Source organism: Aquarana catesbeiana, linkage group LG01 (assembly GCF_042186555.1).
Source record: "Aquarana catesbeiana isolate 2022-GZ linkage group LG01, ASM4218655v1, whole genome shotgun sequence".
Classification (NCBI taxonomy): domain Eukaryota; kingdom Metazoa; phylum Chordata; class Amphibia; order Anura; family Ranidae; genus Aquarana; species Aquarana catesbeiana.
Genome location: NC_133324.1, coordinates 625070717 through 625093939, shown reverse-complemented (window position 1 = coordinate 625093939; position 23223 = coordinate 625070717). Strand labels below are relative to the sequence as shown.

The 23223-nt window shown below is 42.9% G+C and overlaps 1 protein-coding gene across 3 annotated transcripts in view; it reads right to left on the bottom strand.

Moving 5' to 3' along the window:
- Nucleotides 1-8621: 8621 nt before the first annotated feature.
- Nucleotides 8622-23223, bottom strand: part of GC (GC vitamin D binding protein) — a 232957-nt gene continuing 218355 nt past the window's right edge. For all 3 annotated transcript variants that reach the window (XM_073600580.1, XM_073600589.1, XM_073600598.1), the window contains 2 exons: nucleotides 13961-14014; nucleotides 8622-8864 (listed from right to left, as the gene is read on the bottom strand). In XM_073600580.1, coding sequence (XP_073456681.1) covers nucleotides 13961-14014 — 54 coding nt within the window. In that variant the 3' untranslated portion in view covers nucleotides 8622-8864. The remainder of the gene's footprint in view (nucleotides 8865-13960; nucleotides 14015-23223) is intronic.

The following is a 23223-nucleotide window of genomic DNA, read 5'->3' as shown; positions in this document are numbered from 1 at the left end:
GTTCACACTGCCATATGCGAACTGCTGGGGAGTGTCATACAACATTAATGACACCCCCATTTCAGCTCGCATATCACACTGTGAACTGACAGTACAGACATGAATCGGATTGCATAGGTGTGAACACCCATGCGTTCCAATTCTGGTGTGGACAAAAAAAGGGGTCCTGTGCATGTTTAGTCTGAATGCGATGTGATTTCAGCCATACTATCTGTTGGCTGAAATCGCATTGTACGGACATCACATGAGATTTGCACTGCAGTGCGGTGCGAATCACATGCGATCTCGCACAGCACACCTGTGTGAACCGGCCCTTAAACCATTAATAAGCAGACTGAATGTACCAAGTTGATCGATCAAATTGGGTACAGCCAGCCTGCCAGATTCTCTTATGATTATCGCTAGTGGTTGCTAGTGATAATCACTGTTTGTGGGAGAATACAATTGTTCAATGGAAGGGATTCCCCTGTCACCACTGACCGTGCTGATGGGGGGAATTATGCAAATTTATTTCCTGCAATCTGTGGCTGCAGAAAAGAAATCTGTACTATCTAAGTTTGTGAAGGTCTTAAAAGAACACAAGGGGGGAGGGAGACAGGTGGGGGAGAGAAGCAAGGAAGATCGAGATAAGGACAGTTAATTTATTACAGTGTACTGGAGTGTGCACTCACCAGTCCAGGATCAGACAGGCATTATTCACACACACAGAGGAATCTGTCTTCTGCAGCTACTGATTTTCATTTTCCCGCCCACACATCCCCTCTCTCCAGATATAGCTGCATGCCGGGGATAGTGTGGGCGGGGTGGGAAGACACAGGAGGAGCAGAAGTGATAGGCGGAGAGCTTTAGAGCTTTATTCCTCTTTGATCTCCCGTCAGTGAGGGGGGGTGGATGTGTTTGCTGGGCTGTGTGTAAGAGTGTCATAGACACTCTTACAGAGCTGCAGTGACCAGTCTTAGAATTTATAGGCTGATTTCTCCTGTCCTACTTTCCTTGAGAAAGTCACGTGTCAGTGATGCAACGCGTGGGAGGAGCTTAGGACGTTCAGTGCTGCAATACACCTGAAGGTTAACAGCAGCTGTTTCTCTATGGGAAACCTCGTCCACAGCGGCTGACTGCAATCTGCATATTTGAATGCTTCTAATAGACCGGGAGTTTGTGAGTGTATCCCTTGTCCCTGTTTTGCTTGTGTACTATCTAGTAAGTTCACTGCACAATGATCTATTTGTTCTTTGCTTGCTTTGCATAAAACCTTTATCCTGAGAGCCGAATCACCAGCAGTATTATGGCTAAAGTGGGATGCAAGAAAAACTAAATATCCTGATACAAACGATCTAACCCAGTGAGTCAATCAATCTGGATTAAGGGAAGGAACGGTTTAATTATTTTTACTTTCCCCCACTATTTATCTCTGCCTGGACATTGCACTCAGAGTGTCATTATTATTTTATTTAAATTCACCATCACATCACCAATTTGAAGATTTATTTTGGCAATTTTAACACATGTATTAGCACCATAATTATTTATCTATTTTATTCACATGTATGCATTTTTTATTCCTGGATTTAAGCTTAGTTGCAGCAGCATATTGTGCACTATTTATTTAAAGTGCATCAATTTTATACTTAGTACTATTTGTTTGGTTATCTGATCACCCTATATTGATAGCAGCTTTAATTTACTGATTTTATCATAGCACTAACTATATTGGTATATATATATTTTTAAGCACAATTTATTTATATCACACATATCTATCCACATCAGCACTTGGTTTTTATTCATTTTTTTAGCCTTCTTGATTCCTGTTACAAGGGTGAGGTTGCGGAACTTATCCAGCCTTCGCAGAAGGAGCAGAGGATGAAACATCTTCGGGAGGCCTTGCAGAAAGGTTTGTGCAATGTGTTTCCAGAGCCTGGGAGGTTACAATTTTCTGGTCTTCCTGGACAACGTGTTGTTGAGGCTTCGGTCAGTCACAGGAGGAGCGGTGGAGAAGGTGGCTGTCTGACCGATGCGTTAAGACAATTCTTTAGTCCGCAGCCCCAAGGTTTGATCGGTTCCAGCAACCATCGCCAGTGTCTGATTTACATGGTGCAGGAATACCTAGGGGCAAGATCAGACTTGGAGACCTTTCCAACCGAAAATCCACTGGGTTACTGGGTCTTGAGGATGGATCACTGGCCAGAGCTTGCACAATATGCAATTGAGCTACTGGCCTGTCCTGCATCCAGCGTTCTTTCTGAAAGCACATTCAGTGCTGCTGGAGGCTTTGTAACTGATCACAGAGTGCGCCTGTCCACAGACTCAGTTGATCGGCTCATAAAAATGAATCTGTCTTGGATCACCAGCTACCAAGCACTTGTGATGCTGATGTAACCGATTAATTTTTCTATGAATGACTGCCTATGCTGAGTGACTATGCTGTTATGCTGAGTGACTATCCTATTCCTACTCAATGTTCATGTTGATAGCTTCTAAGAACACCTGCACCCACCAAGAGTAACTGTGAGGGCTTGCAGTGTTGTGGCACCACCACCATACCACCAAAGGCCCAATTTTTCTGCCCCTGTTTAACAGGGGCATGTAATTACAATTCTTGATATAATATTTCACAGCAGGGCCCGTTCCAGCTCTCACCAAGAGTAACTGTGTGGGCTTACAGTATTCTGGTACCACCAACACATAAGGCCCAATTTTCTGCAGAGTATATAGGGCAGGCCGTATAGTATATACAGGCAGTCCCCTACTTTCAAACATCCGACTTACAAACGACTCCTACTTACAAACGGAGGGAGACAACAGGAAATGAGAGAAAATCTACCCCTAGAAAGGGAAATTCTCTCCTGTAAGAGATAATATGGGAAAAAGGTGTCCCCACTGATGCTTTATCACTAATCCTTGTTTCCCTAATAACATCACATTTTCAAAATCCAATTCTCATTGGGACAGAAAGTGAGGTGAAATCTTCTGAACAGGGGCACAGACAGCAAAACAAATCTTACAGGGGTGATAACCCTTCCCTATGTTATCCAAAAAGCTTAAAGAATTATTTTTTGGCTGGTGCTACACTTACAAAATGTACCTGTTTCAAATTACTAACAGATTCAACTTAAGAACAAACCTACAGTCCCTACTGCTGTTCAGAGAATATAGGGCCTGGGGGCCCCACACCTTTTCTTTTTTTAATTTGGGTGTGGGGTTCCCCTTAATATCCATATAAGACCCAAAGGGCCTGGTAATGGGCTGGGGGAGTACCCATGCCGGTTTTCTCAAAAATTTAGAAGTGTCATTTTGTGCAGGGACTGTTCTAAACACGGGAAACACGCGCCACTTTACAGGCATACTATAGTCACCCCCCAGGTACGATATTTAAAGGAATATTTCACTTTTATTTTTTCACTTTAAGCATTATTAAAATCACTGCTCCTGAAAAAAATGGCCGTTTTTAAAACTTTTTTGCATTTATACATGTCCCCTGGGGCAGGATCCGGGTCCCCAAAGACTTTTTAGGTCAATAACTTGCATATTAGCCTTTAAAATTCGCACTTTTGATTTTTCACGTGCGGGTCCCAAACACTTTAACGGTGTACGAATGTTCACGCAAACTTTTGGTCCGTTCGCATGTTCTGCCATGAACCGAATCGGGGGGTGTTCGGCTCATCCCTACCTGTCACTTGTTATAGCTTTCTGTGCCTCTGCAGTGAACATTACACACAGTAAGTGCTGGGAAATCTGAAAATGTAAAGTTGTCACCAGAACAAGAGGTCAGGATAAATGTTCTTTTGACACTTGTTCCAGTGATAACCCCTAACTTTGGAGAGATTTCCTCTCACTTACTTCTACATCTCTGGGACAGGAAGAAGAGTGGCATTTTTCCAATTGGACTAAGTCCCTATGCACACTGAATGCGGCTTTGAAATTGCCCTACTACAGTACCAGTTCAAAGCCGCTGGTCAGTGCAATTTCATGTGCGGCTTGCCGACATCTGTGCAACTTCTTGCACAGATGTCTATGCAAATCACACATGAAATTGCCAAGAATAGTGCAGGAACCTTTTTCATATTATTATTATTGTTATTATTATTATTATTATTATTATTATTATTATTATTATAATACAGGATTTATATAACACCAACAGTTTACACAGTGCTTTACAACTTTAGGGTAGACAGTACAAATACAATACACTTTAATACAGTAGGAATCAGAGGGCCCTGCTCCTTTAGAGCTTACAATCTAAGAGGGAAGGTCAATAGATACAAGAGGTAATAATTCTTGGGGATGTGCTGATAGAGAAAATAAATGTAAAGTTGTTAGGTGGGGGCCAGATAGGCTTCTCTGAAGAGATGAGTTTTTAGGGATCGTCTGAAAGTGGACAAAGACAGATTGGTTTAGAGCATTCCAGAGGATGGGAGAGGCCCTGGAGAAGTCCTGAAGGCGAGCATGGAATGAGGTGACAAGGGAGTTAGACAGAAGGAGGTCTTGGGAGGAGTGAAGAGAACGATTAGGTTGGTATTTTGAGACTAGGGTAGTGATGTAGCTGGGGGCCAGGTTGTGGATGGCTTTGTAAGTTATTGGTAGTATCTTGAATTTAATTTGTTGGTTGAGTGGCAGCCAATGGAGAGATTGGCAGAGGAGTATAGTAGACACTGAGCGGTTTGTAAGGTAGTTGAGCCTGGTAGCAGCGTTCGTGATGGACTGAAAAGGGGATAGCCTATTTAGTAGTAAGCCAATGAGGAGTCGAGGCAAGAGGTGACCAGGGAGTAGATTAGAAGCTTTGTGGTGACATGGTTAGGAAGGGGTGTATCTTGGAGAGGTTGCTTTGGCAAATTTTGGCTAGAGATTGGAGGTGGGCCTGAAAGGCTAGTCCGGAATCCAGCATTACACCTAGAACCTTGGCGTGGGAGGACAAGTTGATAGTTGAGCTGTTGATATTGACAGAGAAATCAGGGGAAGTGACATGTGGAAGGAGGAAATATCATGAGCTTAGTTTTGGATAGGAAGTGATGTGACATCCAGGCTGATATGTCTGTTAGTAAGTTGGTGATGTGTGAGGAGACAGCGAAAGCTGGGGGGTGGTGAGATAGATTTGGGTGTCATCAGCATAGAGATGATATTGAAAGCCATGGGAGACAATCAACTGACCCAGGGAGGTGGTGTAGATTGAGAAAAGGAGAAGTCCAAGAACAGAACCTTGGGGGACCGCGACGGAGAAAGGAAGAGGAGAGAAGGAAATAGAGTTGTAAGTGACACCGAAGGAGTGGTGGGATAGGTAGGGTGAGAACCAGCGAAGAGTACAGTCTCGGAGACCAAAGGAGTGGAGTTTTTTGAGGAGGAGGGAGTGGTCTACTGTGTCAAAGGCAGCAGAGAGATCCAGGAGGCTTTAGCCATTAGTAGGTCATTTGTGAGTTTAAGGAGAGCAGTTTCCGTGGAGTGTTGAGGGCAAAATCCAGACTGAAGGGGATCAAGAAGTTTGTTCATGGTCAGATGGTCGTTCAGTCGGTTGTAGACCAGTCCTTCAAGAAGTTTGGAGGAGAAGGCGAGTAAGGAGATGGGGCATAGGTTGTTAAGATTGGTGAGGTCCAGTGAGGGCTTTTTAAGTATGGGAGTGACTAGCGCATGGTTTAGAGAGTTTGGGAAGATGCCACAAGAGAGGGAGAGGTTGAAAATGTGAGTTAGAGAGTGTAGAATCGAGTCCGAGGGTGAGCGTAGCATTTACAAGGGAGCAGGATCCAGGGGGCAGGTGGTTAGATGGGTGTTAGATAAAAGTTTAGCAACCTTGTTAATACTAGCAGGGTTGAATGAGGGAAGTAATGATTGTATCTGTGGACATGGGGTGTTTAGTGGGGGAGGTTTCTGCGCATTGGTGTTCTCCTCATGAATTGTATAAGTCTTATTTTTGAAGTGAAGTGATCTCCTGGGCAGTGAGTGAATTAGAGGGTGGAGGACAGAGTCGAGAAGAGTTGACGGAGACTGGATAAGAAGGTGTTAATGAGTGTGATTAAATAGGTCTGTTTGGCAGTATGGAGGCAGGAATAGAGGGCAGATTTATATTGGTTGAAGTCTTCCTGGAACTTAGTCTTATGCCACAGATGCTCAAGAGCGCGGCTACGTCTTCTGAGACTTCTGGTGTCATCTGTTTGCCAGGAATGCAAGGGTCGGGCCTGATTCTGTGTGGGAGGAAGATAGTGAGCTGCTGTAGATGACAGTGTCTAGGTTGGGGCTGGACAGGGGTGAGATTTTGTCATAGAGTTGATCAGTAGCAGAGTAGAGAAGAGAAGGGTTGAGGCAGTGAAGGCTTCAACGGGTAACTGTTAGGCGGTTGGAGGGGGAGGAGGTGGAATACAGGGAAAGAGCAAAACTAATAAGGTGGTGATTAGAGAGTGGGAGAGGATTATTGGAGTGGTTGCACAGAGTGCACAGATAGGAGAAGACAAGGTCAAGGGTGTTGCTGTTGGAGTGAGTAGGAGCCTGTATCCATTGCTTCAGACCAAGAGATGAGGGTAAACTGAGAAGTAATAGTAGTGTTAGCATTAACAGGGATGTTGAAGTTGCCGAGAATGATTGTGGGGATTTCAGAAGAGAGAAAGTAGGGTAGCCATGGAGAGAAGTCATCAAGAAGGGTTGATACTGGTCCAGGGGACCGGAAGATGAATTTGTTACAGACTGAGTGTGTGTTCCAGAGGACACAGGAAAAGGGGAGGCTGGTTTTGGGAAGAAGAGGAATAGAGACTAAGCTCTGTGGGTTGCGGCTGCTGCCAGAGGGTGTTGGGAGATGGAAGCGTCAGGCAAAGACAGATGATGGAGGCCTAGGGTTTGGGGATATGTCACCAGAGGTTAGGAGAAGCAGGAGGGTAAGGGAGGTAATGTGGGAGTGTGATTTATATGAAGGGGCATGCCTCAGAGTACTGGAGGTTTTATCAGTATATGGATGTAGAATGAGCAAGAGTTGGTAAGAGCAGTAATAGGGAGAGGACAGAAGGCAGGGTGATAAATATAGGCAGTGGGGTGAAGAAGAGGGGTGAAGGTAAGAGAGTTTTAGGAGAAAAGACACAACTGCCAGGAGTGGTAGAGAGCACATGTTACAGAGTGGAAGGACAGCTGAATAGAGAGACAGAGTCCCCTGCAGCCTGTTAGGTGCTTTCCAGTGCAGTTTGCTATGTATGTTCACTTCTTGCAATCGCTGACGTGCAGAGCTTGAAGAGCATATCACTTGTATAAAGAATCACTTAGAGAAAGAAGCCTTAAGGATAGAAGATCCTGCAACCTGCTCCCCCAGCAATGTGCTGACCCCTTAGGGGTGCTCAAAGTTATACTGTTATAAGGCTGGGGTGGAAGTTCGTTAATTATTCATGAGTGAATATAAGGATGCCTAAAAATCAAAGAGAACCTTTCATTTCTAAAGTCAGACTAGCAAGGGGCCAGAGTTATAAAGATAAAATCAGCACATAAAACTTAGGTAAGACACTACAGAGGAACAAAAACATCATAATAATGCACACAGGACATCAGTCAGAGTCTCACCGATTTGAACGGTTCCATAACACAAATAGGGTGCGACTTATCATGCGATTTTAAACTGTCAATTGGCATGACAAGTTGCAATGTGTTGCGGCAGTTGGTGTGAACGGGGACTTAAACAACAAAAAATTATTATTGTATGTCATGTTAGACATGCCTTCTTTATTTACCTGTAAATAATTTAGTCCCTTCCTCACTCCATCGCTAGGGGATGCTCTGTATAACTAGTCCCACCCTCTTTCCTCTTTTCAGTGGGTCCTTAGTTTCTGTTCTCAGCATATGTATTAGCTGGTGCTAGACATACTATGATTTTTTAACATATCTGATGTTCATCTGTGAAGAGCTGCACAAGTTTTGGAATAAAGTGGTTGTAAAGGTTTTTTAATTAAAATAATAAACATGATACACTTACCTGATCTGTGCAATGGTAGTGCACAGAGGAGCCTGGAACCCCCTCTTCTGGGGTCCCCTGCCAGTGCTCTGGGTTCCTCCTCTTCTCTGCTTGCCACCTATTCCAGAGTCGGGGCTGTGTGTGTCCATTGTCACACACAGCACAGCTTGGCCCTGCCCCCTGCTTCCTCCTCACAGGATTTGATTGACAGCAGCAGGAACCAATGGCTCCCGTTGCTGTCTCTGAATCTGTGAGGAGAGAGAAACTAGCGCCGCTACAGATGGGCACAGCACTGGATAGAGATAGGGAATGCATTAAGGTAAAAAATGGCTAGGCTTTAGAACTTTTTAAGAAAAAAATGGCTATATACACAGTTTAAATATGTGAATAATTTTGTTAAAAACAGTCTGCATTTTAATTGAGTGATGGTCTCAGCCAAGAAAACATATTTCATTATGTTATCTCTGATAAGTTAGTCCAGCTGAGCACGCCCTGGTGTGTCTGTTTTCTTTGCTGAATCTCTGCTCAGACCCATTAGCTTTGAAAACTACTATAGCTTTCTAGCCAATTACAGACATGAGAAGAGAAAAAACTAGGTCTGCTCTTTTACATTTCCAGAAAATGATAAATGCAAAGATTGCAGAAAATAACTTTGGTTAGGTTATCAGTGACTGAGTGATAAAAAATAATTCCACGCCAAGGGTCTTTTTTCCTTTTTATAAAAATTGAACAACTGCGCTTTACATCTGTTGTTGGCCGTTTATCTTGTAGTAAATAAATGATGAACTTTAATATTCAATATTTATGACTATAACATTTATTTAAAATTCATGATCTAAAAATCCACGGAGACAAATCATTTGCTTTAAAAGATTTACACTTTGGAATTCATAGTTTTCCTTCTTCATCAATATATCCTCATTTCTTCAATTTGGTTGGAAACCACCTAGCCAAAAATAAACAATAATCAATATCATCACTATCGCCACCATCAGTTTATCAAAAACAGCATTAATATAATCAGCTTAAAGCGTTTCTAAATGCAACTACTTTTTTATTAAAATAATAAACATGTTATACTCACCCGCTCTGTGCAATAATGTTGCACAGAACGGCCCCAAACCACCTCTTCTGGGGTCCCCTGTTCGCGATCTTGGCTCTTTCCCTTCTGTTTCTGCCCCTATAGCGAGCCACTTGCTGTAAGAGCCCTTGCACACTGGGGCGGGGGGCGGCGTCGGCAGTAAAACGCAGCTATTATTAGCGGCGTTTTACCGTCGGTATGCGGCCGCTAGCGGGGCGGTTTTACCCCCCGCTAACGGCCGAGAAAGGGTTAAATACCACCGCAAAGCGCCTCTGCAGAGGCGCATTGCCGGCGGTATAGCCGCGCCGTCCCATTGATTTCAATGGGCAGGAGCGGTAAAGGAGCGGTATACACACCGCTCCTTCACCGCTCCGAAGATGCTGCTGACAGGACTTTTTTTACCGTCCTGCCAGCGCATCGCTCCAGTGTGCAAGCCCTCGGGGCTTGCACACTGGGATGACAGCAGCGGCACTTTCGGGGCGGTTTGCAGGCGCTATTATTAGCGCAATAGCGCCTGCAAACCGCCCCAGTGTGCAAGGGCTCTTAGCACAGATGTGCGGGCTTTCTCCCAAGCAAGGCTGTGTATCCATAGAGACACACAGTGTGGCTCGGCCCCACCCCCACTTTCTGCTCACAGAAGCCAGAAGCCGTTGGTTGTCGGGAAGGGGCCCTTGTCCTCATTAACATGGGGGCAAGGTGCTTTGGGAGGGGGGGCGCAGGGCCCCCCTGCCCCAAAGCACCCACCCCCATGTTGAAGGCATGTGGCCTGGTGCGGCTCAGGAGGGGAGGCGCTCGCTCGTTCCCACCCCCTTTCCTGACCGGCCAGGCTGGTGCTCGGTTAAGGGTCTGGTATGGACTTTGGGGGGGGACCCCACGCAGTTTTTTCGGCGTGGGGGTGCCGTTAAAATCTTTACCAGACCGAAGGTCCCAGTATGCTCATGAAGGGGGAACCCATGCCGTTTTTTTCTTTAAAAACAAATTGGCGTGGAGTTCCCCTTTATGCACAAGTTGCATGCCAAAGTCGCATGCCACTGTGTTGCTCTCTTTCTTCTCCTATCCCCACCCTCTCGTAATGCACTTATCTATCATATTCAGTGTCCTCACTGTAATTTTCTTCTCTTCTTCCATCATTCCCCCCCCCCCCCCGGTTGGTTGCTCCTCTCCAATGCCTACATTGTGAGCATATACTGCTCCTTTCCTTCCATACCCTTCTCTATAGTGTCCTTAGCATGCAGATAGGCTTTAACAAGGGTTTTTACAGTTTTCTAATTTTTGTTGGTGGCAAGTATGTATTTACATCTTACACACTCTTGGTCTATAGAGCTAGGACCAATCTTCTGGCAGAATAGAGTTTGATAAGTGAGCACACTGTTTTTCAACACCTGAAGGAGGAGGAGGGGGGCAGGACAATAAATTTGGCCTGGGAGAAAAAAACACAAATCCGGCCCTGGGTCTAAAACAAATATCTTTTATTTATTTATTTTTTACTGATGAATATTTCATTTTTCTTAGAGCCCTTGCGCACTGGGGCGGGGGGCGGCGTCGGCGGTAAAACGCCGCTATTATTAGCGGCGTTTTACCGTCGGTATGCGGCCGCTAGCGGGGCGGTTTTACCCCCGTTAGCGGCCGAGAAAGGGTTAAATACCACCGCAAAGCGCCTCTGCAGAGGCGCATTGCCGGCGGTATAGCCGCGCCGTCCCATTGATTTCAATGGGCAGGAGCGGTAAAGGAGTAGTATACACACCGCTCCTTCACCGCTCCGAAGATGCTGCTGACAGGACTTTTTTTACCGTCCTGCCAGCGCATCGCTCCAGTGTGCAAGCCCTCGGGGCTTTCACACTGGGATGACAGCAGCGGCACTTTCGGGGCGCTTTGCAGGCGCTATTATTAGCGCAATAGCGCCTGCAAACCGCCCCAGTGTGCAAGGGCTCTTAGACCTATGGATTTGGCATTGGGCTGGCTGGGAGAGCTCATACTGTAGGTCTCAAATACTGTGGCTTGCAAGGCCAACCTTTTTATTTACTTGCCCCTTGCACTGAACCCCTTCTAGTTCCAAAAATGTTTGAGACTGGTATAAATGTGATCTACATATTCAAGATGAGGCTGTACTAATGCTTTATACAAGGGTCAGATGTGTCTATTTTTCATTTTATGGAAATGCTAAAAAGAATTCTGATTCACTGCTACAGGCAACAGCTCTACTGTGCATAGCCATGGTTAATGTTCATATTACTGTGAACTGAGAATTTATATAATGAATTTCCTTAAGCTATTGTTTATTTGGCCTCTGTATAATTGGTTAATATACTGCTGGTGGTTTAGTTATTGCTCCCTCCTTTTCTGTGTTCCCTCCCATCTATGATGTATTTCCCTTTCCTTTTTACATTGTCTTTATGGGATAAGAGATGACCGCTTGTCTCTAGGCCACATGTTAATCTGTTCGCATTTGGAAACATATTGCTATGATTTGACCTGCAAATACTGTCTTTTCAATCATCTGCCACATCCTGTTGTTTGCTGTAACCTGCAGATCCAATAAAGATCTTCATGGATGAGAAACGGTATTTGATGAGCTCAAATATCCGATAAAGCCTATCCGCGGCAATTGTACCTGCTTATATAGGCCAGGCATAGCGATCTTAGTCACTAATATAACAGCTGGAGTCAGAATTGTAATTTTTTTCCAGTTTACATGAATCATCCCCCAATCTGAAAAGTTTTCCAAGATCAGTGTCCCAGAAAGCATTGAAGCTACTGAATCAACATGCTAGCTGGGCAACTACAATTTAAAATGTAGAGATCAGCAACAGCTGCCACTATATTTCTGTCATGACAGGTTTCCTTTAAATCTGTAATGCATACAAATCCTATACTCTAAATTACACTTTAGCAAAAATGATAATATGTCTGCTTGAATAGAAAATGATGAATATCATATTATAATAACATAAATTTGAAGTATAATTATTGGGGCAATCATTTATTTATGGTGTAATAGACATTTTCTGATGCGGAACAGTGGGTTAAAAAGTCAAAGTACATAGATTAATTAAAGCTGGCATAAACTGATAGGTCAGTGTTTCACACTGTTTAAAATCCAGATTTTGCTGTACTAGTGTCTCTCTGTAAAATACAATAAAGTGGGATGATACTGTGTTATCAAAGAGGAAAATACCAGGAGATTATACAGAATGAGTCTGTATCATTTGCCTTTTTTATGAGCTGACTTTTTTGTGTTTCTGATTTCTAACTCCTCTTCCCTTATTCTGTCATTTAACCTATCAATCAAAAGTTTTTTTTCTATATCTGACTTTTAGTACTTTTTTTTTAGTACTTTTTTACTTTTCTGGCTGACAGGGGTTTTAATGATTCTCCAAAACCTTTTCTTTTGTTTTATACTGAGTGGAGAGGGATTGGAACACTTGTCAGGTTTTATTGCTGTCTGTGCCTCAGTAGAGATTCACCCTCTCTATTTGTCCTGTTTACCATTATCATTGAAAGTAAGTAAAAGAAAATCACACATTTTAGGTTGTCCCCAGAAAAGTAATAGAAGGGAACTCTTCCGATAGGAACACTAGTTCTGATGATCCAAAGGATTCCAAGGGATTCCCTTAATTTGCATGGATTTCCTCTCACTTCCTGTTTTGGCTATGGGACAGGAAGTGAAGGAAAATCTTCCTAATGGGACACAGATGGCAAAAAATAAACTGACAAGGGTTATGACTTTCCCTTAATATATCTAAAATTAAAAAAAAAAAAGATTTGCCTATAGTCTACTTTAACTGTGGCTTGGTATACCATGATTTTTTTTTGCACTGGGGCTAAAACTATTAAGAAAAAAAGGATAAAAGGATCTACAAACCCCTTTCACCTGTGCACCCTGGAAATTATATTAATGTGATCCACAGTTCAAATTTGACGGGTGAATAATATAGAAATCAAGCAGCAGGTAGTAAAGCTCAAAGCCTCAAAAATCAAACAACTGTGGTAAACACATCAATGTAAAATGATTAATGAATACAATGTGATTAAAAAATAAAAATATAAATGAATAAATTAATATAAATTAATAATGTTAATATAAATGAATAAATAAAAAAATAAATACATGAATAAATGTCCAATAGTCCACTACCAAATAAATGATCCCATACAAATGTGCTGATTGTGTCTTCTAATTCATCACACGTGATGATGAGAAACAATAAACTAAAGTGTCTCCAAAAGTGTGTCTCCTTCCACCAACTTCTAGTTAAGTATCCTACTCAGTGTATGGAATTGACACCCATGACAGGTAGTCAAAACCAGCAAAGCAGACAGATATCCAGAAACAGCAGCTCAAAGATAGGCACGATCACTGAATGGATATGGTATATGAATCAAGAAGAAAAGAACAGACACTCCTCATAGTGCAGGAACGTTTTAAAAGGGTAATTTATTAAAACTACAAGTTGTATTTGCAAGCAGGAGATAAAATGACATTCATAGGAAATGCAGGGACTTTGTTCGCGTTCCACCTATGTTCCAACAAGTGGCGGAAGTGACGTGGCACGTATCATGGGACCCGACGCATTTCGTCAGCAGTGTCTGACATCATCGGGGTCATGTGTGGGATCATTTATTTGGTGGTAGACTATTGGACATTTATTAATTTATTTATTTATGTATGTATTCATTTATATTAACATTATTCATTTATATTAATTTATAAATTAATATTTTATTATGTAATCACATTGTATTAATTAATCATTTCACATTGTGTTTAGCACGGTATGAAATCACAGTTGTTTTTCTAAAACTATTAAGGCTTATTTACACCTTAGCAATGTGTTGCATTTTACCGCACATTACCACAATGTAAGCATGGATGTGCCTTAGATAAAAAAATGAGCCTTAGAAAGAGACAGAATTGATAGGCATTTCTAACAGACAAAAAAACCCCCAGAATCATCAGTTACCTATTGAAGAAGGCAAGGTTCCTGAGAACAGGTGTTTCCGATAATCTTGTTTATCTAAAAACAAAATAAAAGAAAAAAGCGTATCTTAATTTGAGCAATTCCTCTGAATTGTGTTTAAACTAAATTAAACTTTCGAAGAGAGCTCTGAAAAAGTACAGCACATAAGAAATCAAACTAAATTATTGAAAGTTCCACTAGTTACAAGTACAGTATACTCCAGAATGACAGAAGTCCTGATGTGCTTTGATTGTACAATTTACTTTTTATTCAACTTCTATATTTCTGTTTAGTTATGACGGTACCTTATGTTGACCATATCTAGAAAGTCTGGGACACATCCCATGCTTGAAGTCAGATATAACTACCTTTTACAGATAGTTTGTGCATCATATTCTAGTCAATGCGGTCACAGTATGTTCTAAAAAACTTGTCTGTTCCCTATCTTTCTTTCTCTCCACTGATTTGAACAAGATAGTAATTAGTACCCCATATACATTACAGCAAGGGTCAGCAACAGGTTGATCGCAATTGTTCTGTTGATCTTGGCCATCATTGACGCCACTAGCACCAAACCCTGGGCTCTTGCCTGGTGCCCTGGGTGCCAGTGCTACTCCTGTGCATGTTCTGTATTGCTGGGGCTGGCTGACATAAAACAATTGGAGAGCCACTATTCTGTATACGCATGAGGAGGGTGTCCTTACACAGGGCAAAGCCAATCATGGAGCTTTTCAGGACTGATGCCTTGACAATTTCCATCTCGCAGTAGGGAGTAGGGACAAGGAACTGAAGAGGTTGAAGGGACAGTAAGCCATGCCAAGAGAGAAAGAGAGTTTAATGACAGCTGGTCAGCTGGTATGTGTACATGTATGTGAATGTATGCACGTAGGTGTAAGTGTGCATATGTATGTAAATGTATGGCTGTATGTATGCGGGTGTTTGTGTGTGTGTGTGTGTGTGTGTGAGTTGTTGAAATTCCTTATGCGGGTTTCTGCTGTGCTATGATTAAAGAGGTGTAATAAATCATAGAGGATGCTGTGCACTGGGGTGTATATACAGTACTTCTGAACCCAGCACTATGTATGTTACATACTTCTGACCCCTACACTTTATTTGCTGGTCTATATGTTACTTTTACTTTTGACCCTTGCACTCTGTACATTATACACTTCTGATTCCTGCACTTTGTACATTACTTCCACCCCTGGCCTCTGCACTCTGTATATTACACACTCCAAGCCCCCTGTACTCTGTATATAACATCATTTTGACCACTGCATTCTTAGAGAATCCTGACCCTGCACTCTGTATGTTACACAAAGCTAACCCCTACACTCAGTAGGTTACATACTCCTGACCCCTTCACTCTGTACTTAACACACTCCTGACTCCTGCACTTTTTACATTACACACTCCTGGTCTGCACCATGTACATTACATAATCTTTACCTCTGTATTGTGTGTTTGACATGCTCCTGACCCCTAAACTCTGTTTGTCATGAACTCCTGATCCCTTCACTCAGTATGTTACATACTCCTGTCCACTGCACTCTGTACATTACCTATTCCTGACCTAGGAGCACTACATTTTTGAAAGCCATATAATAAAATAGAATTTAAAGTGTTTGGGTAGATTGGCATTTATCGTTGCGGAATATAAAATTGTACTTCTCATTGTTTAAACATGTACTGTTTGTCTATGTGGTTTTAAAACTGTACATGACGTTTACTCTGTTTTTTTTAAATTTTTTTATAGATTTATACTTCTACCCTCCTTTGGCAAACTGTATATCAGACAATATACTAAGAACCATTGATGAATGACTCTAAACAAGAAAGTATACAATCGCAAATAGCAAAGTCCACTTCCCCTCAGTACTCAGGAATAGTCTAATATTTCAGTAAATAGAAAGCCGTTACTATAAAACGAATAACATATATAAAAAATGCTTAAAAATCCAAAGAAATGTAAGCACTAGCAGCGCTAGGTAATGGATAATTCAGCCTATATATTGGTAAATCGTCATAACAATCTTGAATCCTTCATAGCAGCACTGACACACTGCTGATAATACAAGTCAGGAAAATTAGTCACATCACCACACCTCATGGGGCTTCTCACCCCGTGGATATTGAACTTACCAGAAGTCGAAAGGGAATGCGCCTTCTGAATACTACTGTAGTCTTTGAAAGTGAACCTCATCCCATCAGCGGATCCACAGTCGGACTACTCCTTAAGAATAGGATGCTCCTTTCCAGCAACGCTGTCACCGTGGGGTGGCACCTTCCGCGATATTAGTGAACATATGGGGAAAGCAATCTCATAACGTGATGTTTGATGAGCTTTATTTCCAAATGACCCCCCAAAAAGTTGCACTTACAAAATGTAAAATTCATATACGCATGTAGACAGTAGCACATCAGATCGAGTGTATCACTCTCATCGCTCCTAGCTTTTGTCAGTTGCAGTCATGCCCGGGTAGAGCTCCACAATCGTGAGTCTGAATAGGTGGCCGTGTGGACACAGCTAACGCATTTCATCATCGACTTCATCAGAGGGCGTGGCCACACAGCACGGCTATCTATTTACGAGCTGTCAAAAGAGCATTAACGCTGTATCTGCTCAGTTGCACTAATCAGGATTAGACATAACAGGATCCCGTCAGTCAAGCAACAGGTGACACAATGTAGCAAGAACTCTATAGATCATTATTGCATTAAAGGCATGTTGTTGAACAGCTGCTATTCACATATTAACGTTCACTATATATATATTAATCACTGAGCAGTAGATCTATAATGCATCATCCGATGTTATATCTTGAACTGAGTCTATACATTGTTCAATTAAAATTATAACATAAAATAACTTCATATTAGTGTAGTTCTTTTCAAAACCACTCAATTGTACTCTGCTAAAAAAAAATCATCCTGTTGTATATAAAGAAAACATGTAACTAAAAACATTCCATTATATATAAAAAATCCTTTATTACATATAATGATAAAATTGGAGATACACATGGATATGTAAAATGATAAAAATAGAAAACATTAACATTACAGCGCTGCTATGCCAACAGCTCCGCAAATCTATGTCAAATAAATGAAAATTCAAAAAATGTTGACACATTTAAATAAATTACAATTAAATAAAACACGTCTTTATAGTGCTAATAAAAAGATGAATGGTGAGCTAATCTCACACAATAACTCCTCATTCTTAATATATTCCTGTATGTAAATTAATAAAAAGTGGTGTAATTAATAGGTATCTCTGCACGACTCGAATTGCGTATAGGAGTATATATATAAATTGTGTATGAATGCGACTCATTAATAGTCACTGATGAAACAATTTCAATCCAATTTGACATTCATACCTTTAGGCCTAAGCGTGTTGGTCAGAAAAATCCATTTGGTTTCAAATTTGGATAACTCTCTGAACAATCAGATGTGTTTTTAGTTACAGCTGATGTAGCATCACCGTATACTATAATTCAACATGATGATGCTATGTGAGCTCTTAAAGTGGTTGTAAATCCTTACAATCTACTTTTAAGGTAAGCCTGTAATAAGGCTTACTTGTAGCTACCCCAGATATCTCCTAAACCTGCACGGTTTAGGAGATAACCCCGTATCAGCATGTGCCGACGTCATCAGCTCATGCGCACTGAAGCAACGGCACATTCGCGCCATTGCTTCAGCTAGTGTGGCATTACCAGCAGCTCCCGCATGCATGTGAGGGAGTGACGTCATCGTGGCTCCGGGCAATCACAGCGCCGGAGTCGACGATATCCGGAAGTAACTCCGGGAGCGATTTCGCCGGCCGGAGCTGTGTACTGGGACCACTGCGGGGGCTTTGATCTAAGGTGAGTATTTCATAATGAGCTAGTAAGCTCATTATGCTTTTGTCTTGCAGTATTTTTTGTTTTTTTAGTGGGTTTACAACCACTTTAATTGGACATTAAGTCAAAGAGATGACTTGCCCTATGAACAGAAGAAGTTCTTGGGGCTAGTGTTATATTTTTGTTTATCCCATAATTTTTTTTGGTATGGTGGTAAATTCTATACACAGAAGAGAGGTGTAGCAAAGGGTGCCAAATTTGAGCCAAGTTGCACTAATCTGTTTATGAGTGAATGGGTGGATAGGTTTATCTTTGGTAGGAGAAGGAGTGAGCTCCTCTTCTACAAAAGATTTATTGATGACCTACTCTTTATTTGGGTTGGATCTGAAACATCAGTAAGGGAATTTACTGAAGGACTAAATTTGAACAATAATAATATTCAATTGGATTGCCACTGGAGTAAGGATCACGTTAACTATTTGGATGTCACTATAATGTTATAAAGTAATGTTATAACCACTAAAGTATTCTTTAAACCAATGGATAGGAATAGCTATTTATCTATACACAGTGGACACCATCCCCTGTGGTTAAGAAATGTCCCAAAAGGACAATTCATGAGAGTAAGGAGAAATTGCACTTTGGATACAGATTATACTTCCCATACACAGATCATAAAAGAATGCTTTGTAGAAAAAGGTTACAAAGTATCCTTTTTTGATAAGGCGATAGATGAAGTTGGTCAGATTTCTCAAGAAATACGTTTAAGAGGAAGAGACAGAGTTGTGGATAGCAAACATGAATGGGGATTCATAAGAAATTTCCACACACAGTATAGAGAGGTAGAGGCCATTTTTAGGACGTATTGGAGGGTATGAATGTGGATAAAATACTGGGTCCATTATTGCCTGACAACCCAGTGTTCATTTACAGAAAGGCTCCTTACTTTGGGGATAAGGTAGTCAAAAAAATTCTGGATCCACCGATACGCTGACAAATGTTTTGGCACACGTGTGGGTTCTATTCTTGCAGGAAGTGTAGAGCATGTCAACAAGTAGACACCCATATTAGAGGACTCACTAAGTTTACATCAACTGCTAATGGATGGGAATTTGAAATCAAAGACTTTTATCTCTTGTAATACCAAGTATGTAGTGTATGCCCTGCAGTGCCCTTGCAGGTTAATGTATTTAGGCTGCACTAAGAGGACATTAGGTAAGAGGGTGTCAGAACATAGCCATAACATTAGCATTGGTTTCAAGGATCACAGTGTGTCCTTACACTTCAGACGAAAAGATAATAGGTTTAAAGTTCTGGAGTACTGACAACCATCAGCTGGTGTGGCATGGATCTAATAGGGTAAGAGAGTTATACAAATGTGAAACCAAATGGATTTTTCTGACCAACACGATTACGCCTAAAGGTATGAATGTCAAATTAGATTTAAATTGTTTCATCACTGACTATTAATGAGTCACATTTATACACATTTTATATACACTTCTATACACAATTTTTTGGGCTTTGAGTCATGCAGAGATACCTATTAATTACACCACTTTTTATCTATTATTTGCATACAGGAATATATTAAGAATGAGGAGCCATTGTGTGAGATAAGCTCACCATTCATCTTTTTATTAGCACTATAAAGACATATTTAATTCTAATTTATTTAAATGTGTCAACGTTTTTTGAATTTTCAATTGACATAGATTTGCGGAGCTGTTTGCATAGCAGCGCTGTAATGTTCATGTTTCTATTTTTATCATTTTACATATCCATGTGTATCTCAATTTTTTATCATATGTAATAATGGATGTTTTATATGTAATGGAATGTTTTTAGTTACATGTATTATTTATATATAACAGGATGACATTTTTTAGCAGACCGCAATTGAGTTGTTTTGAAAAGAACTACACGAATATAAAGTTATTTTATATTATAATTTTAATTGGACAATGTATAGACTCAGTTGAAGATATAACATCGGATGATGAATTATAGATCTACTGCTCAGCGATTAATATATATAGTGAGTAGGGATGAGCTTCGTGTTCGAGTCGAACCCATGTTCGACTCGAACATCGGCTGTTCGCCCGTTCGCCGAATTCCGAACTTTATGGGCCGTTCGCGCTAAATTCGTGTGGCGCGTCACGGCCCATAATTCACTGCGGCATCGCAGTGCATTGCTGGCTGATGATTGGCCAAGCATGCACTATGACCCGCATGCTTGGCCAATCACAGCGCCGTCAGTAGAGAGAGCTGTAATTGGCCAAAGCCAGGGTGGCTTTGGCCAATTATGGCTCAGGGGATTTAGTACACACCCCACACTATATAAGGCCGCCTGCACGGCGGCCCTGTGTAGTGTGTGTTCCGGTGTGCTGAGAGATAGAGAGAGAGAGAGACAGTGTCATTTGATTTGAGTTAGATAGATTAGGCAGAACAGTCAGTCAGTTAGCTGCACTTACAGTGTATTGTGTATATATATGCATCCCAGGTGTTGCATATATATATATATACACTGTATTCAGTTTAGCTAGATCCGTTCCTGTTATCTTCTATCTAGACTATTTACATTTAATGCAGTGCGTCCTGCTCACAGTGTTCAGCTAGATCCGTTCCTGCTATTTACATTTAGTGCAGTGCGTCCTGCTCACAGTGTTCAGCTAGATCCGTTCCTGCTATTTACATTTAGTGCAGTGCGTCCTGCTCACAGTGTTCAGCTAGATCCGTTCCTGCTATTTACATTTAATGCAGTGCGTCCTGCTCACAGTGTTCAGCTAGATCCGTTCCTGCTATTTACATTTAGTGCAGTGCGTCCTGCTCACAGTGTTCAGCTAGAGCCGTTCCTGCTATTTACATTTAGTGCAGTGCGTCCTGCTCACAGTGTTCAGCTAGATCCGTTCCTGCTATTTACATTTAGTGCAGTGCGTCCTGCTCACAGTGTTCAGCTAGATCCGTTCCTGCTATTTACATTTAGTGCAGTGCGTCCTGCTCACAGTGTTCAGCTAGATCCGTTCCTGCTATTTACATTTAGTGCAGTGCGTCCTGCTCACAGTGTTCAGCTAGAGCCGTTCCTGCTATTTACATTTAGTGCAGTGCGTCCTGCTCACAGTGTTCAGCTAGATCCGTTCCTGCTATTTACATTTAGTGCAGTGCGTCCTGCTCACAGTGTTCAGCTAGATCCGTTCCTGCTATTTACATTTAGTGCAGTGCGTCCTGCTCACAGTGTTCAGCTAGATCCGTTCCTGTTATCTTCTAGACTATTTACATTTAGTACAGTGCGTCCTGCTCACAGTGTTCAGCTAGATCCGTTCCTGTTATCTTCCTACTGACAGGCAGGCTTGTCTGGTTACAGTATATAAAGCTACCTGAAGAAAATTACAGGTGTTCTATCCCAGCTTAGTGCAGCTACAGGCCATTAGTATGTCTGGAAGGCCAAGAAGGAGAGGCAGACAGTCACAAGCCAATAAGAGAGGGCAAGCAGGCTCTGTGTCTAGTGCTGGTCGTGGAGACGGTGCATCCTCATCAGCACGTGGCCATGGGACACGCTTGGCCTTTTTTTCGGCAGCTGGCCGTGTTGAGCCGCAACATGCGGAAGACTTGGTCGAGTGGATGACCAAGCCGTCCTCATCCTCCTCATCCTCTCTCACCCATGCCCAGGGTGCTTTGTCTGGCAAAGCAGCGGCCTCTTCCCTTAGCTCAATGTCATCAGTGACTCCTTCCCTAGCTCCACCATGTCCTCATGAGGATTCCCTCGAACTGTTTGACCACAGTGTTGGGTACATGCTCCAGGAGGATGCCCAGCGTTTGGAAGGCTCTGATGACGATACTGAGCTCGATGAAGGCAGTAACATGAGCACGGACAGAGGGGGTGCCCAAGAAGGACAGCAATCTGGCAGTCATGCTCCCCCTGCTGCAGCATACTGCCAGGTTTGCTCCAGTGATGAGGAGGGAGGGGATGATGAGGTCACTGACTCAACGTGGGTGCCTGATAGGAGAGAGGAGGAGGAGGAGGAGGAGGAGGAGGAGGAGGCGGCGGCACATCACCAACGAGGCAGGATGCCCTCCAGGGGCCAGCCTAAGGGCAGCACATTGACTGCATCACACCCCAAAGCTCCACATGTGCAGGGCGCTGCAGTCTCTGCGCGTTATTCAAAAAGTTCTTTGGTGTGGGCCTTTTTTGAGACGAGTGCATCAGATCGCACCGCTGCTATTTGCAACATATGTCTCAAGCGTATCTCGTGTGGCCAAAACATCTCCCGCTTGGGTACCACATGCTTGACCAGACATATGTTGACCTGCCATGCAGTTCGTTGGCAAGCGTATCTAAAAGACCCACACCAAAGAACAAAGAGGATCTCTCCTTGCTCCTCATCAGCTGAGATTTCCAACCCCACTAGACCTTCAGTCCTCTCTGAGACCTGCAGTGAGAGGAATGAAGGTGTAGAATTAGGTGTGTCACAGCCAAGTACTTGTGGGCAATCTGCTTTTGGTACACCAACGTCAGATTGTACCAGGCAAATTTCCCTGCCCCAGCTGCTGCACCGCCGAAAGAAGTTTGCTCCCAGCCATCCACATGCCCAGCGGTTGAATGCTAGCTTGGCAAAATTGCTAGCACTTCAACTGCTGCCTTTTCAGTTGGTAGACTCTGCCCCCTTCCGTGAGTTTGTGGAATGTGCGGTTCCTCAGTGGCAGGTACCCAAACGCCACTTTTTCTCACGGAAGGCGATTCCGGCTCTCTACCGGCATGTGGAAGGCAATGTCCATGCCTCGCTGGACAGGGCGGTCAGCGGTAAGGTGCATATTACCGCTGACTCATGGTCCAGCAGGCATGGACAGGGACGTTACCTAAGTTTCACGGCGCATTGGGTGACTCTGCTGGCAGCTGGGAAGGATGCAGGACAAGGTGCAGTAGTGTTGGAGGTTGTTCCGCCACCACGCCTCCAAAATGCTGATTGTGACACACCTCTCTCCTCCACCCCCTCCTCTTCTTCTTCCTCCATGGCCTCTTCCTCGGAACTAGCGGTGCTCCGTAGGCGTTCAAGGGGCTACGCAAGTACGCAGGCCAAAAGATGCCATGCGGTGCTTGAGCTGGTGTGCTTGGGGGACAGGAGCCACACTGGGGCAGAGGTTCTGTCAGCTCTGCAGGGGCAGGTTCAGAGGTGGTTGACACCACGCCAACTTAAGGCAGGAATGGTGGTTTGCGACAATGGCACCAACCTCCTCTCTGCCCTCCGACAGGGACAAATGACCCATGTGCCCTGTTTGGCTCACGTCCTTAACTTGGTGGTGCAGCGGTTCTTGGGCAGGTACCCGGGCTTACAGGATGTCCTGAGGCAGGCCAGGAAAGTCTGTGTGCATTTCCGCCGGTCATATAATGCCAGTGCTCGGCTGACGGACCTCCAAAAG